General features: G+C 42.7%; 1 protein-coding gene across 12 annotated transcripts in view; it reads left to right on the top strand.

The window, feature by feature from the left end:
* ZNF789 (zinc finger protein 789) overlaps positions 1–12,651 on the top strand; it is a 29,248-nt gene that overhangs the window by 8,030 nt on the left and 8,567 nt on the right. For 10 of the 12 annotated variants that reach the window (XM_072943271.1, XM_072943273.1, XM_072943275.1 and 7 more), the window contains 3 exons: positions 416–1,479; positions 6,518–6,643; positions 7,644–8,320. In XM_072943271.1, coding sequence (XP_072799372.1) covers positions 416–1,428 — 1,013 coding nt within the window. In that variant the 3' untranslated portion in view covers positions 1,429–1,479; positions 6,518–6,643; positions 7,644–8,320. Of the gene's footprint in view, positions 1–415; positions 1,533–6,517; positions 6,644–7,643; positions 8,321–12,651 lie in introns of those variants that run through there. The other 2 variants (XM_072943269.1, XM_072943270.1) reach the window with 2 other exon arrangements.

The following is a 12,651-nucleotide window of genomic DNA, read 5'->3' on the forward strand; positions in this document are numbered from 1 at the left end:
CTCTCCTGTCTTACATACTGAATCCATTTTTAAGAAGGTGTTTCTCCCAGAATTATTAAAAACATGCTCATCTAGGAAGTGTGAGATGCCATCTCCCCTGCAGTTCTGTGACGCTGCCGAGGACCTAGAGTAGGTTGTTTACCCCCCAGTGGTGATGGATGGATTCAGGCCCACATTCTCTGACACACACACTCGTGCATATTTTAGTTGGCTAGTTGACGTAAAGAGCTCTTCCTGATATGAAAGCTGAGAGTCCTGTGAAAGTCCAGATACCGGTCTCTGTAGACAATGATGTCATTAGGCGAGCAGTGCTTGGCCTCGTCTGAGAGTCTTCTATCACAAACAGCTGGCTTCTTTCCTTTTCTTCCTTCTGTGGCGGTCAGGTCACTTATGTACTTCCTTCTTATTTGGCTAGGTTCCGAAACCAGATTCAAGATGAGAGAGCTAACTCCAAAGCAGAACATTTCTGAAGACTTAGAGTCACATAAGATATCAGTGGTAAAGCAGAAAAAGGCCAAGAAGCCTTCAGAAGAGTTGCATGAATGTAACACATTTGTGGACATTTATGGACTTTCGCTCTCTCCTCTTGGTGACGAATGCTATAAAAACTACTTCCAGAACTTTCACCTTATTCAAGATCAGAAAGCTCAGACAAGGACGAAGCAGGGCAAATATGAGGGGTATGAAAAACTTCTCAGCCAGAGACCACTGCTTTTGAGGCATAAGCGAATTCTTACAAATGCAAAATCCTATGAATGCAGCGAATGTGGAAAGATCTTCCGGCGTCAGGCAAATTTCCTTCGACATCAGAGAATTCACAGTTCTGAGGCTCCCTTTGAGTGCGACATATGTGGGCAGGCCTTCAGACAGAAGTCCGCCCTGATGGCCCACAAACAGTGTCACTCACAGAAAAAGCCATATAAATGTCACGACTGTGGGAAATGTTTCCGTCAGATGGCGTATCTTGTCGAGCATAAGAGGATCCACACCAAAGAAAAACCCTATAAATGCAGTGAGTGTGAAAGAACGTTCAGTCAGAATTCCACCCTTATTCGACATCAGTTAATTCACAGTGGAGAGAAACCGCATAAATGCCATAAATGTGGAAAAGCCTTTGGCCGGCATTCAACCCTTCTGAGCCATCAGCAAATTCACACCAAACAGCACACCCATAAATGCAGTGAATGCGGACAGTCCTTTGGTCGGGCTGTAGATCTCATTCAGCATCAAAGAATCCACACCAAGGAGGAGTTCTTTGAATGCAGAGAATGTGGGAAAACTTTCAGTTTTAAGGCAAATCTTCATCGCCACGAGGTCATTCACACTGGAGAGAGACCCTACAGATGTGACAGATGTGGGAAAGCTTTCAGCTGGCGCACAAGCTTCATTAAGCATCAGGGTACTCACCGAGAGCAGCCGTCTACGTGATGCTATGGGAAAGGCGACCGTTTAAAGACCAGAACTTAACTCCTATTGCGAGTATGTATAACTCAATTGTTTTATGAAAACTAATAAACAGGAACTGAAACGGTTTCTCTGTGGGGACCCTCTTTTTGCAGCTAACCTTGCTGTCGTTAAGCATTACCTAACAGAAAAGTCACAGGCTCCCAAGTCCAGCCTCCCTGAGCTCCCTGTACCTGCATTTCCCCAAGTCAAGTTAAGGCAGGTGGGAGGCATGGAAGCTTTGCTCTGTGGTCCCCCAGGCTGGAGACCATTTCCTGGATCGTGAAAGATTTGAGGATGCCTTTCTTGGTTTCATATAGAAACATTATTTGAGGTTGCATCAGTTTTGTTAAAATAAAGGGCTACTCACTAGTACTATTGAGACAGTAAGAATTACTAAAATGTATCCAACAAACTAAACTGAGCGCGCTACCAGATTCTACTGAGGGTCCCTGGTCAGCATTCACAGCAGACGCTGCTGGTGCCTGGCCCCCGCGCCCCTGGCCTCACCCCTCCGTGTGCTTTATCTGCCTTGCACTCTCTCTGTCTCAGCCTGCAGGCTTTTTCTAAAACCATGAAAGTCCACTGATGGCGTCCGATGAACACCAGCTCTCCCTACCCCTAGAGTGGGCTATCTCTGAAGCACATGTTCACGCCGTCTTCCAAGGTTTCTCATGCTCCGTGGCAGCTCCCTTCTCGGCGCTCTCCTCTCCTCTGTGTCCCCTCACTCCCCTACCACGGTGTCGGCACCTCGCCTCCCCACAAGGACCTTGCTGCCATTTGGACCCTCTCGCGTTAACCAAGAGTTTCCTCTTGATTGTATTACTTTCTTTCCTACCAGGACCATGATTTCTTCTATAAAAGAAATATAACTACAAAAACATATAAAAACAACAAAGTTCCACTGGGAATGAGAAAAAAGCAAGTGGCACCCCATGAAACAAGGGAACCTTGAGCCTTGCAGGAGGAAGACAGTAGGTGCTGGATTATACACGGGGCTCAATATGCCAGCACTTCCGTACTGGTCAGCAGGGCCCGGCTGGAAGGAGGGGCTGCCAAGTTGTAGTTCCCTCAGCAAAGTTAACAAGTGGAGACCTCTGACTAAGGAGGAAATAGTAAGCCAGTGAGAGAGAATTCTTGCTTACAGCAGACTTGGGAGCTGGGGACCCCTGAAAAGCAGATCTGGGCATGAGTACCCAGAAGTCTGGCTCAGGCTTTTAAATCTACTCTGTGTAGAAAACGTACCTGTTTCCAGCTTTCCAGAGAGAGAGAGGGTCCAACCAAGGATAACATGAGGTAATGTGAAAATGCCTACCACCAGCCACATCTGTCCCAAGGGGGAAAAGAGAGTTGCGTTATTCAGTGTGGTGGCCACTCGCCATATGACCCTATTTAAGTTAAAATTTTTAAAAATTAAAAAACTAAGTGCCTCAATCAAAAGCCACATTTCAAGACCGGCACAGGTACAGGATGTTGCCATCCCCTCGGGCTGACTGGACAGCACTGTAGAGAGACCCCAAGGACTCCTTGTGGAGGAACCAGGGAACTGGTATTTGGTGCCACTTACTTCTTTACAACTGAATTAAATGGACTTCCTTCTCTATAAGTGGCCCCAAATGTTTGATTTGCTGAAAATATTTTTTTCAGTAGAATTCCTGGGACACAAAGGAGAGGGGTGGGGCTGGTCTGGAAGCCTTGCTGAACTAACTTGCTTTGGGAGGAAGGAGTCCCCGGCTCAAGAGTGCCCAGAGTGCAAGTGAGACTTCCTGCCTTCCCCAGAGTGCAGACAGTCGCCAGGCCAAGAGGACAGATTAGTGATGTCAACGTCAGTGTATGGTCTCATCTGCCAACGTTTAGCCAGAGGGCAAGAGCTCCAACCCAGGATGGTGATGGAGAAGAAATGCTCAAGTTTTGGCTTTCCTGTTTGGCTAATGGGCTGGACCCATTGACCCTCACGCCTGGCCGGACTGAGCAACCATCAGCTCAAACCATCAGCGCAAAGGTCAGAAGAGTCTGGCACCAAGAGTCTAGAATACTCCACTGGACTAGAAAAGGTGCACCTTTTTTTTTTTTTTTTGACAAGACCAGTGAAGCTTTTTTCACCATATTTAAATCAAAGTGAAAATTTAATAGTACAAAAGCTGTTTCTTTAGCTAATAGTGCTAAACTATAAATTAAAAAACAGGCTGTGTTAAAATTCAAATGACTGAAAAAAAAAAGATTGAAAAATCACTGAATGCTTTCATCTTCTCCTATTTTCACACCCTGGGAATACAGTTCGCTAAAATGTCACGTGGTCATATGCCTGGTGGGCAGCTTACACCTTTGACGACACCTGTATGAGTCTAGATCTTGTTCATGTTCATTCTCGACTACAGCTCTCATCAAGGTGGCTTCTTTGTCAATATCTCTTAGCTGGTGGAAGTGTGGAGGGGAAGCATAAAGCATAAATACTACATGAAATTCTAAGTTGTAAAATAAATTAGAAATAGATGACTTTCTGGCAAAATGTAAATTTTCAGGTAAGCTCTTCGATTTTTTCCAAACAAATTTATGGCCAGTTATTTGTGTCATTATCATAAAGCGGTATTTTCCCCACTTCCATTTCCAAGTGCGCATTGCTAATATAAATGACTCAGTAGTGATGTTGTTCTGAAATAATTTCCAAATTACAAAAACAATATAGAGAATCCTTTACACCGTCTACCCAGATTTACCAAGTTTAAATTTTTTCCAGCTCTCTCTGGGACTAATTTATAGCAGTTTGAATCAACTGGGTCTATATGCATAAGCATAAATCAATCTTAAAATGGCAAAACTGGTTCCAGCGTGACGTTAGGAGTACAGTTATGTTCTGCGTAACATTTTAAATCCTATACTACATATATTGCTTATGGATACAAGATCTTGTAATTTATGTCTGGACAATATATTACCTGGTTCTGTTTTTTCTGGAACTCACATATGTGGAATCATACTCCTGTTCCCTCACTGCATGTATGTTTTGAGAATCATGTATATTTCTGAGTAGCTGTGGTTCAGTCACATTCACTGACTCTGAGTATCCCATCGCAGAAATACAGCACAATTTACAGATCTTTGGTTGATGGGTTTTCTGGATGTGTCCAGTTTGGAGATTTCACAAAATAGCATGTCAACGTGCCTCTTGGTTCCCTATGAGAAGAACTAGAAATAAGATATATACATGTTCAACTTTAAGAAGTACTGCCAAACTGTTTTCCCTAATAAATGCAACAGTTTACACACCCGACAGCAGTGGGTGGGAGTTCCCACCTCTCTGCATCTTTGTCAGTGCTTGGTACTAACAGATTTTGAAAGATCTGGTAATCTGTGAGGTGTGAAATTTTGTCTAATTGTGGTTTGATTTGTATTTCTCTTCATTACAAATGTCACTGAGCACCTCCATCTTCCTAAGCTGTGCTTCCTGTTTGTTTACTATAACACAGTTGAACTTCTCAACCTAATACAGTCAGTGCTTTTTGAATCTTGGTGCAAATTGCTACTAGTTTATCAAAAATTTGTTTTTCTCCTTCTGGACACACAGCCAGAGTACATTTCAGAGCTTGTATTGTTATGAAATGTGGCTAGGCAGCTGGGTTCTAGCCAGTGGAACGTGAGCAGAGATGACGTGTGCCACTTTTTGGCTTGGCCCTTAAAGCCCTCTCACACCTCCGGGCCTTGTCTGCCAGTTGACTAGGTTAGAAAACCCCCAAGGAGGTCCTGGAAGCCATGTGTGAAGATGGCAGGGCTGCCATCAGATTGACTGCTTGGAGGAGAGCCTCCCTGCCAGTCATGTGCGTCTGCCTGAGGCGGTTACGGGTCTGAAAAACAAACTTCTATTGTGTTTGAGCAACTAGACCTTTGTAGGTCTATTTGTTAGAGCTGTTATCACTAAACTGACTTAATATACATTTAAGATATTCTTCACTAATCCGAGATCAGTACTTCCTGCATTTTTTCCCAAAAGTCTAGAAGAATCTCAATCAAGAACTGGATGAATTATTGGACAAATAACTAAACCTGGTCTTTTGGCAACTGCCATACATGTTGGGCTGAGTTGTGTCCCCATCTCCCAAAATTCGTATGTTGAAATTCTAATCCCTAGTACCTCAGAATGTGACTGTATTTGGAGACAGGGCCTTTAAAGAGGTGATTAAGCTAAAATGAGGTCATTAGAGTGGGCACCAATCTAATCTGACTGATCTCCTTATAAAATGAGGGGATTTGGATACAGATCTACACAGAAGACCATGTGAAAACACAGGAAGAAGACAGGCATAAACCAAGGAGGCTTCAGAAGGAACAACCCTGCCTAGACACCTTGATTTTGGACCCGTAGCCTCCAGAACTGTGACAAAATAAACTGTATGGCTGATTTCATTTCTGATGAGGTCTCTACCTGGCTACAGCCAGCTGGCCTTTCCTCAGTCAGTGTGTGGGGAGGAAGAAAGCTCTCTGACGTGTCTTCTTATAAGGACACTAATCCTGTTGGATCAGGCCCCACCCTTATGTCCTCATTTAACTTGATTTCTTTAGAAGCCCCCGTCTCCAAATACAGCCACACAGAGGGCTTCAATACATGAATTTCAGGGGGACGCAAACCTTTAGTCCGTAACAAATGTCTACAACTACATGCAACAATATGGATTAATTTCGAAGATGTAAGTAAAGCAAACCAAACAGAATACACACTGGGTGATTCCATTTATATAAAGCACAGAAGCAGGTGAAACTAATCTGTGTTGCTTGAAGACAGGCTAATGCTTTGGGCTGGGAGAGAATGACTGCTGTGGAGCACAAGGTGGAGGGGCTTCTGGGGGCTGGTAGTGTTTGGCTTACTGATCTGGAAGCTGCTTACATGGGTATGTTTAGTTTGTCAAAAGTTGATTTAATTTGCTTATATTGTAAATTGTACTTCACTAAAAAGTTTTTTAAACCTGAGGGGTCCAGTGAGACAATGAATGAGGCACTTCCAAATATCAAGAACTTAAAATGCCCATACCCTTTAACTTCAGTACTTTACAAAAATTATAATTATTTGCTATTTCTTCAGGAGTTGCTGTCCTTTGAGGAAGTGGCTTTGTATTTCGCCAGAGGGAAGTAGAAAGACTGGAACTTGATTCAGAAGAATATCTACAAAGATGTGATGCTGGAAAACTAGGGAAACAGAACTTGCTGGGTAAGGGCCCTCTGTCCGTACAATTCGGCCTTGTTTGTGTGTGTCTGGATGCCTATTTAAATTTTTATTTAGATAGATAGCTGTATGTACATTTATACTTATAAATATACATATGTAAATTTTCAAGGCCTTTGTATATAAATGTCCACAATCTCTTTTTTTCAATTTCATAATTTAAAAAAGCTCTTTCATCTCCTTAGGTAGGTTTATTCCTCGGTATTTTATTCTTTTTGATGTGATGGTAAATGGGATTGTTTCCATAATTTCTCTTTCTGATACTTCACTATTAGTGTATAGAAATGCAGCAGATTTCTGTATACTAATTTTGTGTCCTGCAACTTTACCAAATTCATTGATGAGCTCTAGTAGTTTTCTGGTGGCACCTTTAGGATTTTCTATGTATGGTGTCATGTCATCTGCAAACGGTGACAGTCTTCCTTCTTCCTTTCCAATTTAGATTCCTTTTCTTTCTTTTTCTTCTCTGATTGCTCTGGGTAGGACTTCCAGAACTATGTTGAATAAAGTGGCGAGAGTGGGCATCCTTGTCTCATTCCTGATCTTGGAGGAAACGCTTCAGCTTCTCTCCATTGAGTGCAATGTTAGCTGTGGGTTTGTCATATGTGTTCTTTATTATGTTGAGGTATGTTCCCTCTCTGCCTGCTTTCTGGGAGGTTTTTATCAGAAATGGATGTTGAATTTTATTGAAAGTTTTTTCTGAATCAATTGAGATGATCATATGGTTTTTATTCTTCAGTTTGTTAATGTGGTGTACCTTCAACTTGTTAACGTACCTATACTTAGAAAACTATAAGACACTGATAAAAGAAATTGAAGACGACATAAAAAGATGGAAGGTTATACCATCTTCTTGGATTGAAAGACTCAATATTGTTAAAATGACCACACTACCCAAGGCAATCTACAGATTCAATGCAATCCCTATCAAAATACCAACAGCATTTTTTACAGAACTATTAACAAATTATTTTAAAATTTGTAGGGGAACACAGAAGACCTCAAGTAGCCAAAACAATCTTGAGGAAGAACAGAGCTGGAGGAATCACACTTCCTGACTTCAGACAATATTACAAAGCTACAGTCAAAACAGTATAGTACTGGCACAAGAACAGACCCATAGCTCAATGGAACAGGACAGAAAATGCAAAAATAAGCCCACATGCTTATGGTCAGTTAATCTACAACAAAGAAGGCAAGAATATACAATGGAGAAAAGACTCTCTTCAATAAGTGGTACTGGGAAAACTGGACAGCTACATGTAAAAGAATGAAATTAGAACATTCTCTAACACCATATACAAAAATAAACTCAAAATGGATTAAAGATCTAAACGTAAGACCAGATACTATAAAACTCCTAGAGGAAAACATAGGCAGAACACTCTTTGACATACATCACAACAGCAGTATTTTTTGGATCCACCTCCTAAAGTAAAGGAAGTAAGAACAAAAATAAACAAATGGGACCTAAGTAAAATTAAAAGATTTTGCACAGCAAAGGAAACTATTGACAAAACAAAAAGACAATCTACTGAATAGGAGAAAATATTTGCAAATGATATGACTGATAAGGGATTAATATCCAACATATATAAACAGCTCATATAACTCCACATACAAAAAACCAAACAACCTGATTTAAAAATGGGCAGAAGAACTGGATAGACATTTTTTTCAAAGAGGAAATGCAGATAGCCAACAGGCACATGAAAAGATGCTCAACATCCTTAATCAGGGAAATGCAAACCAAAACCACAATGAGATATCACCTCACGCCTGTCAAAATGGCTACCAACAAAAATGTTGGCGAGGATGTGGAGAAAAGGGAACCCTCCTACACTGTTGGTGGAAATATAAATTGTTGCAACCACTGTGGAAAACAGTATGGAGGTTTCTCAAAAGATTAAAAACAGAACCACCACACAATCCAGCAATTCCAGTCCTGGGTATATATCTGAAAAAACCTAAGACATTAATTTGAAAAGATACATGTACCCCAATGTTCCTAGCAGCATTATTTATAATAGTGAAGATATGGAAGCAACCTAAGGGTCCAACAACAGATAAATGGATAAAGAAGATGTGGTATATATATACAGTGGAATAGTACTCATAAAAAAGAATGAAATTGTGCCATTTGCAGCAACATGGATGGACCTGGAGGGCATTATAAGTGAAATAAGTCAGAGAGAGAAAGACGTACTGTATCGTTTATATGTGGAATCTAAAAAATACAATACACTAGTTAATATAACAACAACAAAAAGCAGCAGACTCACAGATACAGAGAACAAACTAGTGGTTACCAGTGGGGAGGGGGTTTGGGGCAATGCAGGGGGACAGTGTGAGGTACAAACTATTGGCTGTAACACAGGCTACAGGGATGTGTTGTACAACACAGGAAATAGAGCCAGTATTTTGTAATAACTGTAAATGGAGACTATTTATGGTGAAATAAAGACTATTTATCCCCAGTACATATTCACATATTCACACATTTTGTTCCAGAAATATTAACATGCTGAGTTATGGTGTACCAGCCCAAATCCCTAAATGATGTTGCATAATATATCTTACTTTTTTAAAAACGGAAAATTTCTGATTTTTGAAACATATACTCCCCAAAGCTTTAGATCAAGGATATCCAGCCTTGAGAGGGGCACGTAACACCTCAATGAGGAGCAGCAGCACCACCAGGGGATTGACAGTAACACCCCCCCCCAACCCCGCATGCAAGAACCTTGCCAAGAGGAAGCCCTGATAAAGCAAAGGAAAAAAATGGCAGCTTTATTTCTGATGGCAGCTCTCAGTTGTATGGAGGAGACCTGATCTGGAAATCAGCAATCTGGCCTGAGGAAGAGTCAATTATAGGCAGTAAACTTAGCTACAGGAGACTAGCCACATGCCCTAAAGGCTATTCTTGGGCTGTGGCCAAAAGCTAAGCCATATAATCATGCAAGTGGGCCTTGGACAATTTTAAAAAATCATTAAAAATGGGGAGCCCAGTTATAATAAGCCCCTTGCTCACCAAAAGATTCCAGCATGGGTTCTGAGGACAGGATGCCAAGACAGACAGACAGACAGACGCTCTAGTCCAGTCACTCGAAGTGGCAATGTGATATCTGCACACCAAGATACATGGCCACGGAGACCCCCTGTGGCCACATGCTGTGATTATCCAGTCATCCCACATCCATTGTGGCACCTGCTGGGGCGATGATGGTTACCACAGACTGTTCAGAATCCTGCCAGAGAGTAAGCATGTGAGAAGCACGGGCTCACTGGTCCTGCCTTGGTGGCCCCCAGTGCACCTGCCAGATAGACAGCCCTTCCCTGAATCCTCTCTAGGAACTACGGATGCTTGTTACCCCGGGGTCCCTCCCTCTGTTGGGGTTAGTGGGAGGGCACAGTTCCCACCCCGAGGCCCCAGAAGCTCCCCTTTTACCTTGGTGCCATTGCCCTCCAGACCCTGAAGTCCCACGCAGGGCCTAGGGCCTTCCAGAATAGAGCTCAGAAATTTTAAAAACCAAGGTAGGCTAAGACAATAGAATTAAATGACTTTATAACTTCTCTCCCGGCTCCAGTAAGGTCTTTTATCACTTTGTTTACAAAAATCTAAATTTACCATTTTGCAGGACACTGTGTTGGGTGCCACAGGAAAATACAAAGAGCAGTAAGATAGTTCCCAATTGTTCTGGACCGAATTGTGTGTCCCTCACAAAATCCATGCACTGAAGCCCTAACCCGCAGTGTGACTGACTGGAGATAGGGCCTTTAAGGAGGTGATTAAGGTCAAATGAGGTCATGAGGGTGGGGTCTTCAGGGATAGGACTGGTATCCTTACAAGAAGAACGGACACCAGGAGTGCATATGCACAGAGAAGTCGGCCGTACACAAGCTGAAGGGCGAGGGCTCGGAGAAACCCACCCTGCGGACACCTCGGGAAATGCTCCTGTCTTCTCTCCAATGCCTTTCCTAATGATCGCCTCACTTAGGTTAAGCCGAAGCACAAGGCTGCGCTGGGAGAGGGGGCGGGAAACGAGGGAGAGGGGCTTCTCCCAACATCCTGCCGGGGACAGCAGCGACGCATCGCGTGTCTCCTCCGCCACCCGCAGCCGGGAACTGCGAGCTGCAGGGATAACGCGGGAAACTGAGGACCAGCGCACGGAACACCGAACCAGCAGGACAAACACAAGTTCCGGAAACGCTACCGGAAGCGCGTCACCGTTCCGCCCCTTCCCCGGGAGCTCCACCCTCCCCCCCAACCAGTGTTCTCTAGGAATCCAGGAGGTCTCGCGGTCTCGGTGGTTCCTCTCTAAATCTAGGGAATTTAATCTCCTCCGTCTAGGGAAAAGACCAAGATTCAGAAGCAGCTCCTCACTAATGAGAAGGAAATAAGGAATTGATGGGGAATCTAACCTGAGTGGAAGGCGCAGGTCACAGGTTTTGACAACTAGACATGGCATGTTTCTAATTGTTTCTTCTGCAGGGAAAGGATCCGAAGCTGATGACCCAGATTGGTCGTACTCAGATGGCTCTGGTACTTTTGTAAAAACAACAACGAATTTTGATAGCATCTATCACAGGCTTCCTCCCTAGCCCAGTACCTAGCATATACGTCTGTAGAATTCAGCCACGTTCTCCGTGCACCTTTACTGATACAATTGGAATGCAAATTCTACTGTTTCGTTCCTTTTTTACCCTTAGTCCTTTCCAACATTTTAATGTTAAAAAGGATAATGAAGCAGCGCCTTGAGCAAACATATCTTGATCTAACTCGCCCCAAATTGAGCCAACAAAATATGTTTTGTTTCCCTTTCCTTTTGGAGGATGGATGTGATGACTGAAGGGCAGCAAAAACCTTTGCCATCAGATGTTCAAATCATGAAACTCAACTCTTTCCTGCACCTAGAAGCAATAAGAAAAAGATGTAAGACTACAAATGAGAGTAGTCTTCAGCTCATTAAGAAGTTTCTGACAATCAGCTCTTTTAAAGAAGAGGCTTTAAAGAGACTGCTTAGGGAGGCAATAAATTTCCCATCACTGCAAGTGTTTCATGTAGAAACTGGATAATCAAGATGCCACGAAATGTTTTCTCCAGTTCAACACAGTTACTGTTCCAGGCACATGCCTACAAACTGAATGGGGATTCCTCCATTACATGGGCAGTGGGTTTTTATGGTCCCACTGAACCTTTTTCAATTCTGAGATTCTATTATTGTATGATTTTATCGTATCTTGGATCAAAACTTTTTCACACAAACTGACAAGAACAGTTTATCACTTCTTTAATGTTTGATGTTTAAATAATTTGACATATTATAGTTTGGTGCTGATGAGCTTAGCATTTGGAGGCAAAGTGATCTTGGTTTAAATGCTGGTTCTGCCACTTATTGGCTGTGTGACTTTGGGCAAGTGAATTAACTATTCTGAACCTGTTTTTCCCAACTGTAAAATGAGGGTGCTAGAAGTGAAACCACTTCATAATGGGAGGATTAAGTGAAGTGATCCACACAAAACACTTGGCATGGTGTTTAGAACACGGTAAATGCTGAACAGACATTAACACCATGTTTTGCTGAAGCTATCATTCTCAACTATACCCGACCTTTAGCTCTAAGATTCTGTTTGCAGGTGACAAATGTCTTCTTAAAAGCTACCAAGGAGGCCCTCTGATACTCAAACATTGCATTAAGTTGGTGGATATTTGTCCTGAGCATGTCATTTTCTCTCTCCAAATCAGTGGCTTTCAGCAAGAGCCACTCGAGTCCATAATTCTTGTATTCTTTTCATTTTGTTCCCCCCAAATTACCCAAGTCAGTATATCCCTTTCCACCTGTATTCCATCCCAGTTCACCAAAGTGAATGTCTCCTAATCAAGCAGCCACCACACGCCGGGGACTATCAGTGCTCTGCCCACCACCAGTGACAGTGGTCCTCATTGCCTCTTGGTGAGTGGCCAACTCCACAACTCATTCTTACAAGACCAC

The sequence above is a fragment of the Vicugna pacos genome, chromosome 18 (assembly GCF_048564905.1).
Source record: "Vicugna pacos chromosome 18, VicPac4, whole genome shotgun sequence".
In the NCBI taxonomy this organism is placed as follows: Eukaryota; Metazoa; Chordata; class Mammalia; order Artiodactyla; family Camelidae; genus Vicugna; species Vicugna pacos.